This window comes from Thunnus albacares, chromosome 19, assembly GCF_914725855.1.
Source record: "Thunnus albacares chromosome 19, fThuAlb1.1, whole genome shotgun sequence".
In the NCBI taxonomy this organism is placed as follows: Eukaryota; Metazoa; Chordata; class Actinopteri; order Scombriformes; family Scombridae; genus Thunnus; species Thunnus albacares.
The window spans coordinates 13,424,599-13,444,894 of NC_058124.1; the positions used below are offsets into that span (position 1 = coordinate 13,424,599).

Sequence of the window (20,296 nt, forward strand, 5' to 3'; positions counted from 1 at the left end):
TCCACACACATGAGTACATACCGATAGCCTTTGTGCGTTTCAATCATCTCTTTACCTGCCTGAGTAATCAGAGGGTACCTTCCTGCTTCTGGTTTAATGGTGGTTCTGGGGTTGTGTCTGCTACACACTTCGCATGTCTGTATCATTTCTTTTGCCATTTCTTTCATAAATGGGTGCCACCAATGTTTCAGATTTCTCATTATCTGAGCTAGTCCTACATGACCTACCCCATGGGCTTCCTCTAGAGCAGTGCTTCTCATACCGGGGGGCAGAATTAACCTTCCGTCAGTGTTTCTCCATACCCCATCTTTCTCTACCGCCCCCCTCGCTTCCCACATAATTTTCTCTTGTGGCGAGGCTTGTTTCTGCATCTTGGAGACGTTTTCTAGACTCATGTCTAACCTTTCCTCATCTTCTGTTCTTACTAACATTGCCCTGTCAGTATATCCAGCGGCCTCTTTTGCAGCCCTGTCTGCTGCTGCATTTCCTCGTGCTACCTGGCTTCTACTGGTGTCATGGCCTTTGCACTTGATCACCGCCACCTGAGATGGTAACATTAAGGCTTCCGCTAATTCTTTCATCTCCTCTTCATACTTTATTGGTTTGTTGGTGGCTGTCAGGAACCCTGCTCTCAGCCACTGTCCCAGTTCTACATGCACGGCTCCTGTTGCATATGCTGAATCAGTATAAATATTTACAATTTCTCCCTCTCCTGCTTTCAGAGCTTCGATTAGCACCCTAATTTCTGCTCTTTGTGCTGATTGTTGTCCTTGTAGCCTCCCTGCTGCTCTCACCTGAAACACCCCTTCCTGCTCCTCCACTACGGCGTATGCTGCTTTGAGTCCCTCTTTTTCATCTCTGTAACAGCACCCATCTGTGTAGTAGTTTCTTCCCTTCTATGGCTGTCTGTTCTAGGTTTAAGCTCTGCCCAGACCCTCTCTGTACACCTGTGTGGTTCTCCAGTCCCTATTCTGTCTGCCATATTGATGCCTTCATGTGTGTACGTAATGTTTGGAGCGCCGAGTATTTTGCTTAATTTTTGCTGGCGCAGCGATGTGAGGGTGAATGCTTGTGAATTGACGTAGGCTACTACGTCGTGTGTTGTCAGTACTTGTAAGCCATGTCCCATCACTATGTGAGCTGATGTGAAGTTTTGCCAACCCGGCCGCATATTGTGTGCATGTGGGATGTCTTTGTTCCATGTTATCTAGCATGACACTGGCGTACATTAATACCTGTCTAAAGTTAGGGGACTAACAAGAGACAAATTCAGAAAAACAATGATTAAAATTGAAGCTGAAGAGGCCGAGATGTCCTTACTTTTAGTTTCTGGTTTGGGTCAAGCTCCAGAAGCTGGATCCAACAATTCCCAAAATGCAATGTAGTACTAGAATAACCTTTTAATGACATTTATGGACAATTTTCAAACAAAGAAAGCTCCCACCACAGCCATAAAAGAAATGATACTGTTTTCACAGGCTCAGTATTATCCCCCATGAAGAGTAAACCGCATATCTTGGTTAAAATTGTTGGAGTCCCTCCTATTATTATTTGTCCTTTTGTTCTTGTTAGTGTTTTGATATTTGCATTATTTCTGGATTTAGAGCCCATTTTTCTTTTGGTTACTATGTGTTGGATTTCTGTTATTACTCTGGCGTTGTCTGGTGCCATTGAGAGCATCTTGATGTTTCACGTTGCTGCGTGGTACAACAGACGGTCTGCTGCCAACAGGACGGCTTTACGACAGAAGTGAAGACTCTCCAAAGCATCGCCAGTGTCAGCCTACGAACCGTGACGGTCATCTGCACTGAATGATCTCAGAGGAGGGTTGACAACATCATGAAGGATCCAACCAACCACACTCATCAAAGAGCATCAACGCCAGGTTCAAGAACAGTTACCACTCTCAAGCAGTCGGCTCCAGCCTCGACCCCATGATGACTCTTACAGCAGCTACTGGACAACTTCTTGTCTCTAGCACTACTACACCCTTCAAGCACATGCATCGGCATTTTGTGTGCTTGTCAGTATCTCTGCCATAAATTGACATTTGTATCCAGTTTTTAGGCCATATTTTACGCTACTGGCTGTTTTACCCATATGTTTTTATCACAATTATCTGTTATGCAGGTATATATCTTTAAGCTTGTATGTGTATACATATGCCTGTCTTTGTGAAGCACTTTGATGCAAAACCTGTTTGCTTTTAAAGTGCTATATAAACAAAACAAACTTGAAACTTTGTTTTTGAGACACTTTTGCTTTATGGACAGTTTACTGCTGATTTTATGCACATCAACCTTGTGAGCACAGAACTTGATGTTGTGTGTTTAATATTGTTTGTGTTCTTTGTTTTGATTACGCTGTCACATGGATACTTTTTAGTTTTCCTTTGTACAGCTGCATCTTGAATGTTGATCTTTTCTTCAGGGTGAGACCACTGATGCTGAGACCGTCCAGCTTCTGGTGGGAAGGTGGAGGAGCGTTGTAGTGCAGTTAAGGACAATTGTCTTGGAAAAGCTTATGAACAGTAGAACAAATGCACAGGAGCAGCATCTGTAGAGTGAGCAAACCATTTGCATTGGAGAGCACCTCTGTACAATGAGCCTCCTTTATTTGATAGATAGGCAAAGCATTGCATGAGACTCGTTAATGATTTTCTTGTGACAGCAGACTAACACTGGATGGATATAGTATATGCAGTCAAGTTGAGAGGTGTGTGGCTGGACACGCAGAGCTGGCTAAAACGCTCAAATTTAAACTTAATATTGATGACAGGAAATGTACAGATATGGAAAAGTATGATAACTGTAGTGATTCATATCTGAAAAAACACCATTTTCTCCCACACAAGGAGGAGAACAAGTTGCACATTTGACAAAGATGATGATGATGATGATTGGTTTACTCGTGACTATAAAAAAGGGACAAAATTAATTGATTGACTTAAAAATTAATGAAGGAAGACAGGGAATGAAAAGATGGATACAAGAGTCACTTAAATTTCCCATGTTTATTGCATTTTTTGGAGATAATTATAGTCTTACACTCACTGGATGAACCAGAATTGATCAGTTTCCAGTTCAGATCATCTGTTACTGCTCTGTATCACAAAGTAACTTCCTAACTTTGAGAACTTACTTTACTATTCAAATAAAAAAGGAAAACATGTCATACAACTCCTCTCCAGCACACAAAGCTTTATTCACCAAACTTGTCTTGTACGGTGTTCTGGAGAATAATTGTGTGACATGTTTTAAAGTAACGCCATTAATTTTGAAGAATTAAATGCAGTCTCAGGCACTGTGTGAAGATGATTTCTGGCGTTGGATGTGAACAGCCTCCTTGATCTTTCTTTGGTCATTCACTGACTCTTAGTTGAGCTTTTGAACTCTGTCAATGGAGTGATGTGATTCTTTGTGTTCAGGCAGGGGACTGCTTTATTCAGCAAGACAGTTGTTCTTGTGTCACAGTGTGCAAGGTGAAAAAATACTTATTTCAGGTTTTTAAGGAGATGCAGTGCAGATCAAACTGCAACAGTCAATGCAAAATAAGAGACTGGGAAAACCAAATGTTTTGTCTCCCCCTCATGTGATGTGCCTACGGTCTTCACTGGGCCGCGAGCCCTGCTTTTCTGCCCTGCTCAACAGGATTAAAAGAGGTGGGGCATGGGTCCCCTATTTCACTGACGTCTACTATTAAATGAAGACCTGAAACAAGGAATTATCCACCATGCACTGTAAGTGCTGGTAACCTCTCCGGGGTGGAAGGCTCTCAACTGCGTGCAAAAAACACATGGGCCAAGAATTTGTTACAGGAAGCCACAGGAAAAGACCAAAACAGACTTTTTCACACATGCTTTGCTGCTGTGTAATGCAAGTCATGTGAAAGAACCCAGAAGGTTTAATGTTCCAAGAAAGTTGGTAACTTGGTGTCTTTTACAGTTGAAAGTAATAAGGTTTCAAAGAACCATTGTGGAAGGATGTGAAAAACAATATATGCATTGCTTTCCCATTTATCCTGCCGTACACTATACCTATGCTTGCTGGGAAAATATAGTGTTGTATATGACTGTTTAGTTGCAAAGAGGGGAATTATGTGGAATTGAAATAAAATATAATTTCATTTCAATTAACCAAAAAGCATCATTATCATGCTTGTAACTCTGTGTAGGGTCAGTAAAGGTGCAATTATAATGGAAAACATATGGAAATGAAATTCACTTCATTACAATGTAATGAAAAAGGCTGCACTGTGTAACTAATAGAAAAGTAAAGGGTGCCACAAAATCTGGAAGAAGGTTGATGAAGTTCATGAAAGACAGGATGTTCAGAATCTGTTAACATATTGTACAATCTACAAGTACATGACAGGATGCAAGCTGTCAAGTTTGAGCAAATGACATGATTAGAGGTCTGTATTTGGGAGAGATAGCTCACAAAACAGTAAGATAATGGGACGCAGGATTAAGGGTTACATTGAACCTGACGCCACACCTGGCAGACAGGTCAAATAGAGGAAGAGTGAGGGGAGGTCTGGTCACCTACATGGGATGGTCTTATGACAGTATGAACAATGAAGGCTGTGAGAACTCACTCACTCTTAAGACCAGCTCAGTTTATTTTATTTTCTACTAAGACCTACCAGTGGACTGGAAACCAGCCCGACTCCTGATTCTTCTTTATTTAAGGTGACAGTCCTGTTGGCGTTAGCAAGTCAGAACTTAGTAAAGATTAGATGTGATAAGAGAAAATCTTCCACATTTCCTAGATCCTAAATCACCTGCTATGCTGTTTATGCCAATGACAGTATAGAAACAGAAGTGTAATGTAGAGCTTTACCAGTGGGGGTTCTGTGTCATATAATACCAAAAACACAACTATACCCATTTGGAGTGAGCATGAACAAGATTTGTAGAAGGATATTGTCCAAATCCTGGCACATGTAAACAGCAAACAAATGTCCCTTATCTGACTCTCTTTCTGAGTGCCTGATGTACTTTTTTCCCCTTTTTTTCTTGTTGCAGGTCTGCCTCGTGAAGTTTAAATGTTTTTTTGATTTGAAAAAACATGTGCGCTCAAAGGAACATCATAAGGTGGGCATTAAACTTGATGTAGACTCAACCTGGTTATGCTCAGTTTATTTTAGTCAGCACAAAATTCTGAACCATTTAACAGCTTAGATAAAAACAAAGGTTTTTCCTATTAGCCACTTTATACCCTTGAATTAGTGATGACATACTCATGGGGACTTTTTGAGTTTCCATTTCACATAAATTGCATGTCTTTGAACTGTTGGGAAAACCAGAGTGCATGAAGCAAACCATGTGAACAAATGTAACATGCAAACTCCCCATAGAAAGGTGTTTTTTTTTGTGATGTTATAACCACCTGATGGCAAAATACACTCACTGGTGCATTAGTGGCTACTTCAAAAAGTTTTTTAAAAATTTGTCTTGTAAGCAGTATTAGAAGTTAGCTGGATAACTGTTTGAATTAAAGCTACATGGAAGCCCTGGACCAGGGAAGTGGAAAGACCGTACTGTTGTTCAGTTAACTGTAGTCCTGCATCATGAGGTTTCTGTTGCTGTGTTTGCCTCGGCTTTAATAAACCGCTCTGTATGTTTTCTTCTTTACCTGCAGAAAATGGAAGAAGTCTTTCAGAAAGGTAATTCTTATTTTTCCTCCTTCCTTTCCCTATACATTTAATTTCTTTTTTTCTGCATGAGTAAATACTAATAGTCAGACTTTATGTCCACTTCATTAATCTTTGTTTTGTTCTTGTTAAACATATAGACTTGTAACATCTTGCATTTTTTACCTCTTTGTAGATAAGTTCATGGGTCCTGGTAAGCATGCTTCTTCTCATACCTTTTTGTTAGTGTTCAAGGTTGCCTGTGGAGTTTTCTGTTTACATTCAGTGTTACCCAAACACATTGTGTGTACCCTTCAGACCTAAGAGACGTGTTGAATATATTTTACTATTTACTAGACAGGTACTATCTGTAATTAGTACCTGTCTGTAATTACCTGTATCTGTAATTAGTACCATCTGTACCTGATGCCAACCCACTTTTCAAGACGATCCAATGATTATGTTGTGGCAGAAAGAGGTGGATGAAAGAGGAATCAGATGGTTGAGACACAGGTGTCAGATGGGGAATCTCTTTATTCACGGCAAACCTACAAACAACGTAGTCAGAGATATCTTCCAACGTTACAGAACGTGACATGCCTTTTTATACTGAAGACAGGCTGTGTGTGTGTATGTGTTCGTGTTAGGTGATAGGTTTCATCCTGTTTACCAGACTTTTTGACTATCCCAAATTCTAAAGAAGAATGGGACATTTCTCAATTTCACTTATCATGGACTTTGACAAAATGTGAGTGGGTGTCTCTGCACTGTGTGTGTGTGTGTGTGTGTGTGTGTATGTGTGTGGCACTTCGCCATTCCAGATGTCTCCTGTTTTGGTTTGGTGGGCTGACATGTTTGGCATCGGTACAGGTCACAGTGACCTGGCTCTCATCCCCCTACATTTACTTGGTACTATCTGTAATTTTTCCTTTACAGATAGTAGAACTGAAATGGTTCAAACCGATAACTAAACTAAATTTCAGTGTCATTGTCATACTGCCAATGTCTATTACTCTACCTGTCAATTTGAAGTGTAATATTTAAGTAACGCTGGATGTCCTGAGAAGCGCAACTGTAATCATTTTTTATTTCACTTATATGTTTTCTCTACAGCCTCCATTCCCTCCATTATTTTTATGGATAAACTGGCCAAATGTGACATCAAACAACCCATTATAGGTTAGTAAAGTATCTTTAAGTGCACATGACAAATCCTGAAATCTATACTGAAACAGGATTGTCCACCTTGTCATCATTACTAAAGAAAAAAAGGAAAAAATTATCTGTACTTGTTTTTATGACTTACAAATATTTGATCAAACATGTTTTCGATGTGTGTAACTTGTGGCTTAAAGCACTACATCAGGTTTCAGATGGTGATGAACTAATTGTATTGTGTCATTCTCATTACAACAAATGTAAAGATAAACCAGTGAGACGATGTACAATGCTGCTGCAGATATGAAAGATTCATCATGTTTGGTGTAATTTTTTCTATATTTTCTCTTAGGCTTGTCTCTGCTGACTCTGTGCTTCAGTCCACGGTCGTCGACCTTTTTTTACCTGTGCCATGTCTGTGAGGAAAAGTGTCCATCAGACAATATAGTATGCCACCTCAACTCTGGTGACCATGGCGTCAACTACTTTGTGAGTGCCTGACATCATTAAAAATGAGCCCATGTTTAAAATTTGGAAGCACAATTTATATGTGTTTTTCTAAAAAATTTATTTTAGAACTACACAGACCCTAATGTGCTGAGTTTCAGCTGGATGCCCAGCATGGATATGAGAGTCATTCTAAGGCCTCACATCACACAGGAACCAAAGCACAGAGGGCCTGAACACCTACAGGTTTGTACCTTATGTAAATATATATTGAAATTAAAGTAATTTTTTTAGGGATACATTTTAGAATTTGCACCAGGTTAGAGTTTTAAAGGTGTGGTGTGTTCTCCTATGGTAACTGATCTACACATAATGCTCATGTCTTTTAGTTTATGTCTTCATATAGCAGCAAAACTGAGCGTGTGATTAAACTTTGGAGAAACCCTTACATGGTCATGCTATCCTTTATGGTTACTGTCAGATAAAGAGACTGTGGTCCAATATTTGTGTTTGTGGGGTGGTAGTATTTTTAAACAATAGGCGAAGTTATTTGTTTACATTGTTTTTTTGTCTCTTTGCAGTTGTTGGATTTGCCTGATGAGCTGTTAAAAAAGTGTGAAACAAGCACCTATTCTGAAGGTAAATGATCCTGAAGATTTTGCTGCATAATATTTGCTTATACTTTATAAAATTGTATGTTAATGAAAGTGATCTGATACTTCTCCCCACAGTGATGCTCTCTTTCAGTGAAAATGAAAAGCTTCTCAAGCTGTTCGAAGGTGTGTGCACTTTTTTTCCCTCAAGATTAGTCTCAGGATTAGGGCTTAAAAAGTTGCAGAGTTCAATAAACAGTTCAATCTACCCCCTTCTCCAAAGTCAAACATTATTTTGACCCCTTGATGTAATCACTATTTGTATGAATCACTCTAACCAGCTAATATATGTATGCTTAAGTTCAAAGAAACCACAGTCAAGAAAACAAACTGACTACAAGGTCCATTGAGTTCTGGAGCTTTTAGCTATATCATGGTTATGATCCATGTTTGCTAAAAACTTCAGCTATTATGCCAACATGGATGAGAAGTCTAAAAGTATTCAGAAAAAATGTAAATTTGAACATCTGCTATTCAATGACAACTGAGAAAATGTCATCTGCTGATGAAAATCATATGAAATGATCGAAAGCTCCACAACGGCTACTAAATGCACCTTGTGGTCAGATTGATTTCTCAGTCTCTATCTGCATTCATATTGTGATAGAAATAAAACTTTCGGAGGGGAAGTCTTCAGAGGAATCAACAACATGGCAGAGTTATTCTAAGCAGAGCAACTGAAAAGTGACTGACAGTATAGCATCATATATACAATAGATGAGAATACATCTCTTGACCCTTCCCATCAATTTTATTGGTCCTTTGTGTTGTTACAGTGCCTCTGCATCTTATTATTGGTCATACCCAAGTTTGGATAGTGGCTACACGAGCAGCCACTATTTAATTATGTTTGACAGGGTGTTGATGACCTGGGAAGGGTCAGGTTCTCCTTTGGCAATACAAGTAGTTACACAATATTTAATTCATACAAGGGCTATGTGAGATTTAAAAGACATGAATAAGGCAATAGTGTATAAGAATATATATGTATGGTTATATGAATTTCCACCACAATATCATACATTCACTCTCCTCCTTCAGTCCACGCTCCTTCACTTGTGCCATATTTTCTTCTAGCTGTCAAGCCAAAGAAGATGATGATACAAACATACCACAAATTGGGCAACAGGAAGCATCCACTTCTCGGTCAGTAAATCACATGACACCTTATACAACAAAATTACATTTCTTATAGTTTGAATTAAAGCAATATAGATTTTTGGATGCAAAATTCTGCTGGTAATGACTTTTTTTACGACATCATTGGCCTTCTTCAGTTTTCTTTTTGTACTAAAATTTTTTCCCCTGTTGTAGGCCTGCAGCACCTTATTGAATGCATTTGTGTTGGACAGACTGAGAGGAGACACTTCCTCTGCACGCTCTGCAACCTAACTTTAGCCGCCCACATGATCATCAAACATGTCCTGAGCTTCGATCACATCTTTTGTTACTTTGTAAGTAGCTATGACACTATTGAGAATATGAATAAAAACAGATATTGCCACACAATCTTGAAGAGGTCTAATGAGGCAAAATAAGCAAAAAATCTGTTGTGGTTGAGAGATAAATGTAATGAAAATGCCAAATTATATACATATTATATACAATAACTAAATAAAATCTAAAAAATATAAAATAGAATAAAATAAGAATAATAGAAAAGAGAGAAGATAGGACTATAATGTTAACTACTATATGATAAACACACACAGTGCAGTGATGGTAACAGACTATTCATTAGTGCAAGTCAAGTAGATGTGAAAGCTGTACAGTAAGGTGCAGAACTGTCACTGTGCTTGTGTTGACGGATGCAGTCATACCTCTCTGCCTGCAGACACCTGTTTCCTGCAAGATAATCAATATGGAAGTGGAACTGGAACTGGTTGTCTTGTACAACTTCCAGTTCTTGTATTTAGCTGCCCTTTTCCAACAATGACCTCATTGAATCGGGGTTATCGTGTATCATGCAATTCAGGTATCCTTTTCTGTTTCTTCTTTCCTAACAAACTAGACATTAATTTGTAGGGGTGCATCGGATCGTACTTGATCCAGGATCCATACGGATTGCCCCCCACAGTTCGGCACGCATCTGAACCGCGGGTTAATTGCAAAATTGAATGTCTCATTTAAGACAACGTAAACAAACTCCTGTAAGTAAAAGTCATAGACAGACAGCGCGTCGTTAACAGGGATTTTGAAGAGCAACGACCAAAGCATCAAACGGGTCCGTAGTGACATCTGCAGGTATGTTTACACGCTGTTTAACGTCAGCAGCCAATTAGCATCTAGCTGCTAACTGACGTTAGCGGTGAATGTCTGTTTGGTGGCTCGTTCAACAAGCTGCAGGACAAAACGTGTGTTCATGTTTGTAAGTTATCAAGTTTTGATGATGTGGATACAGGCTGTTGTTTCATTCACTACCATGTTTAAAAGAGGAAGGTATCAGACCTCATATTGCAATTTAATTTAACAATTGAGCATTGAATATTTTATATATTTTAAGATTTTATTTAAACATTCGACATCTTGAATGTTGTTTTCATTTAAGACCATGGGCAAAAGTTACTTGCTGTAAATGTTTTACAGAATATATGGAAAGCAAAGTTGATACTAGATTGATAATCATTAAGCATTAATATCATAACACTGTTTTCTCCAATAGTACACTTCTAACTATCATTGTAACTATCATAATTTCCTTCACATATGCATAATATAGGCTACATAATTTACACAGTATATACTGTATACAGATGGTTATTTGAAAAACAGATGGGATTGGAAGCATTAACAGCAGATCAATCAGTATTATAGAAAGATGATGACTAAATTCAAGCAAGGAGCAGTCTGTCCTTTTCATATACAGTAAGTGAGATGAAGCTTCGGTGCTGAGTCCCCTGTCCCAACATACGAGGAGACTCGTTGAACAGGCTGATGGCAGTTGGCGGGAGGTAGCAGATAGCTTTCTTTGTCACTGCAGAGCTGAATGAGTCTCTTAATGGTTGTGTAGGACCTTCAGAAAAGTAAAAAAAAAAGTATATAAGGAATCATAATTCAAAGGAGGAAACCATAAGATAAAATTGAAAAGAGTTTCAAAGGAGCACCTTGACTTTGCACATTTCAAGACGCCTGGCAGCAGCATTCTGTATTGACTGTAGTTTGCTGAGAAAAGGAAAAAGTGCATCAGGAATAAAGACCATCACTGACTGAATCACTGTAGTATTTGTTGCATGAATCTACCCTTAATATAGCTGTTTTGTTCCGGTGTCAGCAGTTTCTGGTATGTTTGAGTAATGAATCTACTGATGAATGATGAATCTACAGCTACTATTGGTAATGTTAGTCTTTCTGTGGGGCAATTGGGAAATTCATATTGGTTTTAATTTGTGCAGAAAACATGGCACCCCACCACTTTGTTGTCAAAGGAATCCTACATACGTTACAGCAGCGCCTTTGCCACAATGATGCTCAATTTTGCAAAGCAGGCAGAGAAAATTCATGGATCTGCGAATACTGATATAAAGGTAATATTGCTTACAAAGTCCTTTTAATGTATGTACAGTCTAATACTCCCTTGATGCTTTTGTTTGTGTTCATGTGAAACTGTATGGCTTTGTGTTATAGCAAGTGAACCTGGAGCCTGATGTATTCACATTAGTAAATTCCTCCGGTTATGCAGAAGGTTGGTATTTTACTTTTTATGCTTCAGCTATGTTGTATTTCTCTGGATGTACTGGACCTTCAGTGGAACCTAGAATGATGTTTTTACTAATTCAACCTATGGTGGTTTTTAGCTTTGAAGAAACTGGAATCCACCATGAAGGAAAAAACTGAGAGCAGCTTGATTACAAGCGTCACACCGGGGAACAAGCTGAGTATGTATTATCTCATCGCAGACTAGTTGGAGTTTTTCCACTGGACCAGTTATCTTGTTTGGGACTTATCCTACATCGAGATAGTCAAGACAAATTGTTTTTCTGTTTTCTCTTCAAAAAGTTCACATTAAAGACAAAAGGTAAACTGTAATTGTATTTTTTTGTTTGCAAAGTGCACTTAAAGGTTGTGAAAGTTGGCTTAAACACAGTCCCTTTTGCAGAATGGATTATGTATATTAGGATCAAATTGAAGTGATAATGTCAACAGTTTTTGTGGGGATGTTCAATACTTGTAATTGTCAAACCAGTGTCAATTAAATTGTTAGGCTTTCCCAATTTAGTCTATTTTAATCGAAATAATTACCATTGAATTGAATGAACTAACTTTGTTTTTTCTTTGTAGCGCTTTCTACTGTATCAGTGTGGCCTGTAGCATCACCGTACACACTACGTTGTCAGGTGAAAATTCTTATTTCCCTACAATATCCTGAATATTGTTACTGTACCAACTACTATCCATGTTGTGGAGAACAAGCTCGTCCAATACACCGCTTGACTTTTCATTAGTTTCACCCTTGTTGTCTCATGACAGAACTGCAACGTGGTCTTAATGAATGTGTCTCAGTATTTCAAGCATGTGTTTAAGTGGGAACACCAGCAGGTATATCAACATTTTTATATGTTCCAACAGAAAGTCTTAATAAAAGGATTTATTATTCATGAAATACTACAAAATATGACCCTAAAGTAAGATCTTTTTGTAATGTTCTTCCCCAGGTGTTGAAGAATTTATTTGGCAAAGGTATCATTCACTTTTCTCATTTCCTGTATTTTGTGTGATTTGAAGGTGATATAAGTGTGACACAGTGTTCATTGTTTTCACTCTTACTTACAGATGAAATAGCAGATGGTTACGACCAATCAGGTACGCTTTTCTCCTTTTGTTAAAGCAGGCTGCAACACTTTATTAGTTAAAAACAATACAGAAAACAGTGTTAAAAAGTCTGAAAATAAATTTTATCATTGGGCTGATGGTAGCATCACACAAGGGGCTTTGAATTTTAACATTATTCTTTAATATTGTCTCTGATTTTTTTTTCTTCTCCAATGATTAATGGTATCACAATTTCCAGAAATTGATCTGTGTTCATCTGAATCATCTCTGTTAAATGTTGGAAAATGGGGCACGAAGTTCAAGTTAATTTTAAAAAGTTGTTCATGTATTAGCTCTTCTTCACCTTCTTCTCTGTCAATGTTATCAGGTCGGAGACCCAATCTGGGCTTATTCAGGTACCTCAAAAATAGCGAGAAGCAGGATCGGCCAGTTATTGGTGAGCTGACCCACTTGTTATCGTTGTGGCATTTTTACGAGTTTAGCTGTTAAAGGAAATAACAGAAATATGTAATTTCTTACTTTCATTTGTATTTTTGTGTGTTTAGGCATATCCCTGGTTGTGACTTGTCTGTGCGCTCAGGTTCCAGATGAACCTATTTATGTGTGCTTTGCTTGTGAGGAGAGTTTCTCAGACTCGTTTCTCACACAACACCTGGAAGGCCGAAAACATCTCATACACACATTGGTGAGCTTTCATTAAAGTTATTTCCTCAAATGATTTGTGTCGACCACAATAACGTGCAGGCTATGCAAATGGTGTTGGAACAGCGTCACAAATGTGTGTGGATTTGCAACTGATGTGTATGTGTTCTTATATTTATACATTTATATTACATATTCAGTTAACTATATTCAGTCTGTAGCTGCCACATTGTTTGGTGGAGTCAATGTATCAAAGTAAAAGGTCCAACCTTTCCTCCTGCTGCTTTCAAATGCATTAGGTGTATGTAGTCTTTATTAAGTAGTTTTTAAGTCATCTATCTATCCAAGGAGAAGTAATCCATCACAGTCAGCAGTATATAACCTGTTATTTTTGCATTATTATTATTATTGCATGGTAATACGGTTCAGACTGGCTTAAACACATGATATAGTGTGGGGGGAAAACAATGCTAGTTTGTCACAACTGCTGAAAACAGAAATGTAATTGACCAGCTTTTTTACTCATGTCTTAGTTGTACCAGAATCCCTGGCAGCTGCCGTTTGCGTGGCAGAACCATCTGGATGTGGAAGCCATGACTTTAGTGGCATGGGAGGAGGAGAAGAAAAGAGGACTACACCATTTGACAGTGGAGGTAAAAGACCAATTCACAGAACATGAACAGGCCTTTTTCTTTTTTCTTTACTAAAGTGTTCACATCTGTTCAGGGATGTACAAAAGCTTGTTAATGTAACTAACAATAACTAGGTTAGTCTAACTTGCAATCAGTCATAATTTTCATGATTGAGAATCTTTCTTTTCTCAGATACTTGATGTTCCTTCCTGGCTGTTTAGGAACCTTAACCCACTGAGTTACCAAACAGGTAGGTACCCTAAAGTTAATCACAGCTAATTGCTCGCTGTATCTTTTCTCTTGTTTTAGACAGAACAGCTTGTGTTGTGAGATGCCACTAATTAATGCACAGACAGAGGACTTGTACTTTTTACCCACATTATTTTATAAAGTAAAGAGAGTGATTTGTGCTCAGCGAGATTATATGAATTGCCTCTGGTCATGCATCCAAACATGAGATATGAAGCTGAAATTGTCTCATTCTTTACTGTGTCTGCAGTGATAGAGAGCCTTGACCTACACCGCACTTTCTTAAAGCGCCAAGGTCAGTGGTAAAAGCATTGCTTCTCTGTAATTAGATAAATGAAATTCTTTGCACTTTGATTACTTTTATCGGACTTTTTGCCTGTTTTATGTCTGTGCAGTTCCACCTTGTGAACCCTACAGCAAACTCAAAGAGAACGAGAGATTTCCTCTGCTGGGTGAGTACTACAGGAAGGAAAGTCCTTCCTGCACTTTGAAGGTGATTACTCACTGATGAATATGTTTTCTTGATTTTGCCTACTAATATGACACTCATAAACAATAGTAAGTGTCCAGTATGAAACGATGACAAGAACAATGAAAAACACCTCCAGCTTGCATTTCAAAATGCAACAGATGGAAAAGTAGTATTAGTAGCACTGAACACAATCCACAACCTTCCGCGTGGATGTTTCTGACTCTTCTTCACCTCATTATTGCAGGTAAGCAGTTTCTGGTCAAGCACAACGCGTATATCAGACAGCATCAATCCACAGAAGTGAGATTTCTGTGTTTGCTCTGTGAGAGGAGGCTGTCAAAGGACGAATGTTACGCTCATTTGTTCAGTTGGGAACACGTTGCAACATTTCTGGTGAGTGTTTTTTTGTGAACATTTCTCAATGCATTGTTTCTCTATTAATGGTGATTGCTTGCTCATATTATTGCTCAGTGCTTTGCAGTGCAAAGGCAGGCAAAAACAGCGAAGTATGTCATGTCAGAAAGAATCCAATAATCTTATATAAAATGACACATAATGTCAGAGGCACTGTTTCTGCAACTGCAGTGGTCCATTTGAGCCCCTGACGGTGCCTCATACTTGATATTGGTGAGAGAGTTCAGCATCCTGACAGCCTGATGATTAAAGCTGTTACACTGTATGGTGGAGCAGGTTCAGAGGCTCCGGTATCTTCTCCCAGATGGTAGGAGACTGAAGAGGCTATGTAAGGGATGGGCTCGCAATGGTGGTGGGTGTTATAAGTGTCCAGGAGGAAGGGGAGTGAGGCATCTGTGATCTTCCCAGCCATGTTCACTATGCCCCGCAGGGTCTTATGATTAGAGGCAGTGCAGCTCCCAAACCACACAGAGATGCAGCTGATCAGGATGCTCTCAGTGACGCCTTGGTAGAAGGAGCACATGATGGGTGCAGGGGCTCTTGCTCTCTTTAACTTCCTGGAGAAACTAAAGAGAGCAAGAGCCGGGGCAAGAGAAGAGGAAGTAGAGATGCTGCTGGGCTTTCTTGGCCAGTGATGCAGTGTTATCAGTCCAGGAGAGGTTCTCGGTGATGTACACACCCAGAAATTTGGTGCTGCTCACCTGCTCCAGAGTAGTACTGTTGATGGTCAGCGGGGGTTGTTGGGTGTGGGCTCTCTGGAAGTCAATAATAATCTCCTTTGTTTTCCCTACATTTTGTACCACATGGCCAGTTGGTTCACCTCATTTCTGTAGTTCAATTCGTCATTGTTGCTGATGAGACACAAAAAAGTCATTTAAAAAAAAAAAAAAAAAAAAAAGATAATTCAGTTGGCTTTTTTGGGGGTTTTTTTGCCAGTAAAGTTATTATCCGGATATTTCTCAAATGATTATTAACCTAGAATTACTTACCCAATTCATTCTTTCTCTACTGCGAAATGCATTTGAAGAACAACATTTGCAATAAATGTGACCTGTGCAATACTGTAGAAGCTACAACAGGTTGCAATAGATTTGCAAGGTATTTTGGGAAATATTTCATGACACCTCCCTTTTTTTACCAGTAATTTCAGACAAGGTTCAGCCACCTACACATCATTATACTGATGCTCTATGTACTAATATACCACCCACTCACCCACATGGACTTACAAAACACCAGAATATAGTTGTATTTTCCACAGCACTGGGGAAACATTTGTCAAGCATAGACAAGAACAAAACATCTTACACTACAAATATCTCCGTTGTCTGCATCAAGCTCTACAAATAAAATGAGCCACAAAAAAGGTTTTCCTCCTGAAACACAGCTCAGGTTTTTTTTTTTTTTTTTTAGAATAAGTATTCATCCACAAAAAATCATCGGAAATTAAGGACATTTTACTAAATAGTGTAGCCCTTAATCATCATATAATGAGCAATAAAACATAAAATGTACTTTGTCTTCATTCTTTCCTAAATCACACAGTAAACAGTCTTTTCTCTTCAGTAAACCTGCCTGTTTCTATAGCTGATGGTACCTGAACCAAAATGTGCACACAGAGATCTTTATCTTTTGAATAAATTCTGCTTCACAAAGGCTCCACGCTGTAGACAATATCTGCAATACAAACAGATGACAGAAACTTACTATATTACAGATCAAATCCATAAATTTGATTCCGTTTTTCTAATTAGAATATGAGTAATGACCTTATGACTCTCTCAAGTGTTCATCCTAGTTTTGAAAGAAAGTAAAACAAACTGAATCCATCATGGATATTTGTAAAATATACATTTAATGTATTTCTTGTAATCTTTTGAAGAGACTACATTCTGAAACACTGGAAAGTCATAGAAAGGTGTGTGAAGATGACAACAAAGCCCAACAGAAAGTGTGTGTATTTTATGTTGGCCTGATGGCACCTTGTGTTGTGTGAAGTTAGTCAAGCCAATTTTATTTGTATAGCCCAATATCACACATCATAAATTTTCCTTAGGGGGCTTTACAGTCTGTGCAGCAATACAACATCCTCTGTCCTTAGACCTCGATTAGAATAAAGAAAAAAATATAAAACCCGTTTAACAGGGAAAAAATGGAAGAAACCCCAGGAAGAGCAACAGTAATGGATTTATAACAAATATGAATGAATGAATGTGATGAAGAGGAAGCTGAGCAGTTTCCACGTGACACCGATAGGTATCTAAGGAACGCGACGCCCATCACCATGGAGAACTGTTATATTTCATCTTTTCCAGTAAGACAGGAAAGGAGGTACAACAACTAACGTTAGTTAAATCAAAAATGACTCTACTAAAAAAAAGTGCCAGCCACAGTTTCTCCTAGGTGAGTCTCAAATCGTCATCAATGTCATCAATAGTCATCATACCAATTTATGGTTAAATCGCATTGTGATGCGGAGCTAAGCTAACTAACGGTTAGCACTTAAAGTATTAGCTAACAATGAGTTGATTTCTTTATCGTTAATCAAATAGTTGACAGAAAATTAATTGGCAACAGTTTTTGTAAACTATGACTGTGTAAAAATCCATAGCTTCATAGGCCAAACATTTGCTATTCCAGCTTCTCAAATGTGAGTATTTGCTGCTTTTCCCAGGTGCAACGCGCTAACGTTAGCATCATCATAGTAATGATGAATTTAATAGATCTGGACTCTTGGTTGGGTTAAAAAAGAAGCTATTTTCAGTCTGCTTGTGTGCTGGAAAATTAGCATTTTTCGCTATTTGACATATTATATACTAAATGATTAATTAGAAAAATATTTGAGATTCATATATGAAGAAAATAATCGCTAACTTAGTTAGCAGTAGCTTTAATGGCTAGTTTTAAATGTTAAGAGGTTCTTGTATTTTGCTTTAAATGATGCAAGATGAGAATCTTGTCCCATGTTTCACATTCTGTTATAGTTTTGAACTATGTTGGTATGTAAAAGAGGATTATGGAGTCAGAAATCCAAGCGCAATTAGGAAATTATTGAAATTGTCAGCAAGTGTAAGAATAAAATGTCTACTGACAGGAATGAAATGGACAACACTTAGGTCAAGAAAGTCATTGATGGTATTATAAAACCAATAACTTACATCTGTAACTTGTCAGTCAAAACTGGTACATTTCCATGTAAGATGAAAACTGCTTAAGTTATCCCATTATATGAAGCTGTAAATTATTAGACTACAAAATCTGCTGGAAACCTCATAATATGAGATATGAGATAATGTGCCAGCAAAGTTGATGTTATGAGAAAAACAAGGCACATTCTGAATCATAAAGCATTGTACGTTCTGTATTGTTCACTTATATTACCGTATCTGAATTACTGTGCGGAGGTGTGGGGCAACACTTACAAAAGCAAATTACAATTGTTAAGCATACTACAAAAAAGAGCCATGAAGGTAGTAAACAACGTAGGATTTCGTGAACACACTAACAAGCTTTTCAAGTCACATGCTTTGAAGTTGATGGATCTGGTGGAATTTAACACTGCAAAAACAATGTTCAAAGGAAGAAATAAATTACCTCCTGGAATATACGAAAAATGTTCAAGCACTGCTGTTGCTATGTGCTTGCTCATGGGGGAATTGTTTAGGGATGCACAATATAATCGGCACGTCATCAGTATCGGCCCATAAAAGCTCTAAAATGAAATATTGGCATCTGCAAATTCTATCAATTATGAGAGGCCGATATGTCGCCTTCCCCTCTGCCGCCTGACTGTGCTTCCCTCGATGGACTAACGTTAGCCCCGGCTCTCCTTGTGGATCTCCATGTGGATCTAACCGCAGCACCGAGCCCTGGTTTATTATTCAGGTTAAAGTGGGAAGAAGCAGCGGGTCTGACGGACAGCTGAATGAAATGGAGCCTGCGAAGGATGCACCAGGACCATCGGGGTGACACAGTCCGCGGAGGAGCTGCTGTGTTCAGCTGCACAGATAGGAAAGACTTCGGCTGCCAGGATGTACCACTCTGTTTGAAAAAAAAAAAAAATCTTCTTTTTGGTTTATACCGGCAGTTGGCAACCAGCGTATTAGGTGCATTACCGCCAACCTCTGCTCTGGAGTGTGGACCAGAGATTAAATCCTACACATTAATCCTGTCTGTCTAATAAACTCAAAGAAAACTCCACCCACTTTGCAGGTTCATTAAAGTTTTAATGCTGAGCTCCTGAACTCCAGTCTTCCTAAGTTCTTCCTTCACATATTGTCTTTCTTGATCATACTCAGTACAGTCTATGCTTGCATGCATAATAGTCTCCTCAGCCAGCTGGAAAAAAATATGTGCATATATCGGTATCAGCATCAGCAATCGGCCCAATGAGTTGGAAATATCGGCATATTGGATATCGGCAAAAAATCCATTATCGTGTGTCCCTAGAATTGTTGGGTCTCTGTAAATTAAAGAGTAAGGTCTAGACCTGTGAAAAGTGCCCAGAGATGACTTTTGTTGTGATTTGGCGCTATATAGATAAAATTGAATTGAAAAAATTGAAATGTTACACTCACCAATGGTGACGTTGTTATTGGCTTTCTTTTTTCCTTTTTTTTTTTTTTTTTTTACATTCTTGATTTGGTAGTGTTTAATTATGTATGAAGAGGAGGAACATAGAGACCTAGTTGTGTATGATGGACACTGGGCCGGATAGTTGGTCTATGTGAATCTTTAAGTTGATTTGATTTGATTAGAATAGGAGCAGGACTAGACAAGCATGTTGCTTCTTTCTTCTCCTTATAAGACATGAAATGTTTATTTATTTTTCATATTGAGAGTCAATTATATATGTTCATCGTTAATTTATTGGTTATTTTGTTTTATTTATATAGTTTATTCAAATTTTATTGTGAGAACAGATATTTCTATCAACTTCATATTCAAACGCCTTGCCCACAAATGTTAAAATTGTAAAGGAGGTTAAAGTAAGCTGCATTTGTCGCAATACATATACTGCTTCATTACATCTTATTTGTTCATCTTTCTTACTTTGCATCCATAGCCGAGTTGAGCTGTAAATACAGTAATGATTATGGACGGTGACAATGCTGTGGTTAATTTAACAGGGTGCTTTCTAAACTACTGTAATTCATTGTACATGATACATGAACCACTGAATATTTGTTTTGCACTGCTCTCAATCATAATATGATTATTCGCTG

General features: G+C 38.3%; 1 protein-coding gene across 1 annotated transcript in view; it reads left to right on the forward strand.

Annotated features, from left to right (window-relative positions):
• The window catches only part of LOC122969296, a 53,261-nt gene that overhangs the window by 11,775 nt on the left and 21,190 nt on the right, over positions 1–20,296 (forward strand). The window contains exons 3-26 of the mRNA XM_044334876.1: positions 5,027–5,095; positions 5,643–5,667; positions 5,831–5,848; positions 6,748–6,813; positions 7,145–7,281; positions 7,369–7,485; positions 7,821–7,878; positions 7,971–8,018; positions 8,970–9,038; positions 9,207–9,346; positions 11,285–11,416; positions 11,517–11,574; positions 11,687–11,767; positions 12,171–12,226; positions 12,360–12,428; positions 12,545–12,569; positions 12,663–12,692; positions 13,030–13,098; positions 13,208–13,347; positions 13,838–13,957; positions 14,129–14,186; positions 14,436–14,480; positions 14,581–14,637; positions 14,902–15,050. Of these exons, the coding sequence (XP_044190811.1) occupies positions 5,027–5,095; positions 5,643–5,667; positions 5,831–5,848; positions 6,748–6,813; positions 7,145–7,281; positions 7,369–7,485; positions 7,821–7,878; positions 7,971–8,018; positions 8,970–9,038; positions 9,207–9,346; positions 11,285–11,416; positions 11,517–11,574; positions 11,687–11,767; positions 12,171–12,226; positions 12,360–12,428; positions 12,545–12,569; positions 12,663–12,692; positions 13,030–13,098; positions 13,208–13,347; positions 13,838–13,957; positions 14,129–14,186; positions 14,436–14,480; positions 14,581–14,637; positions 14,902–15,050 (1,836 nt within the window). The remainder of the gene's footprint in view (positions 1–5,026; positions 5,096–5,642; positions 5,668–5,830; positions 5,849–6,747; positions 6,814–7,144; positions 7,282–7,368; positions 7,486–7,820; positions 7,879–7,970; positions 8,019–8,969; positions 9,039–9,206; positions 9,347–11,284; positions 11,417–11,516; positions 11,575–11,686; positions 11,768–12,170; positions 12,227–12,359; positions 12,429–12,544; positions 12,570–12,662; positions 12,693–13,029; positions 13,099–13,207; positions 13,348–13,837; positions 13,958–14,128; positions 14,187–14,435; positions 14,481–14,580; positions 14,638–14,901; positions 15,051–20,296) is intronic.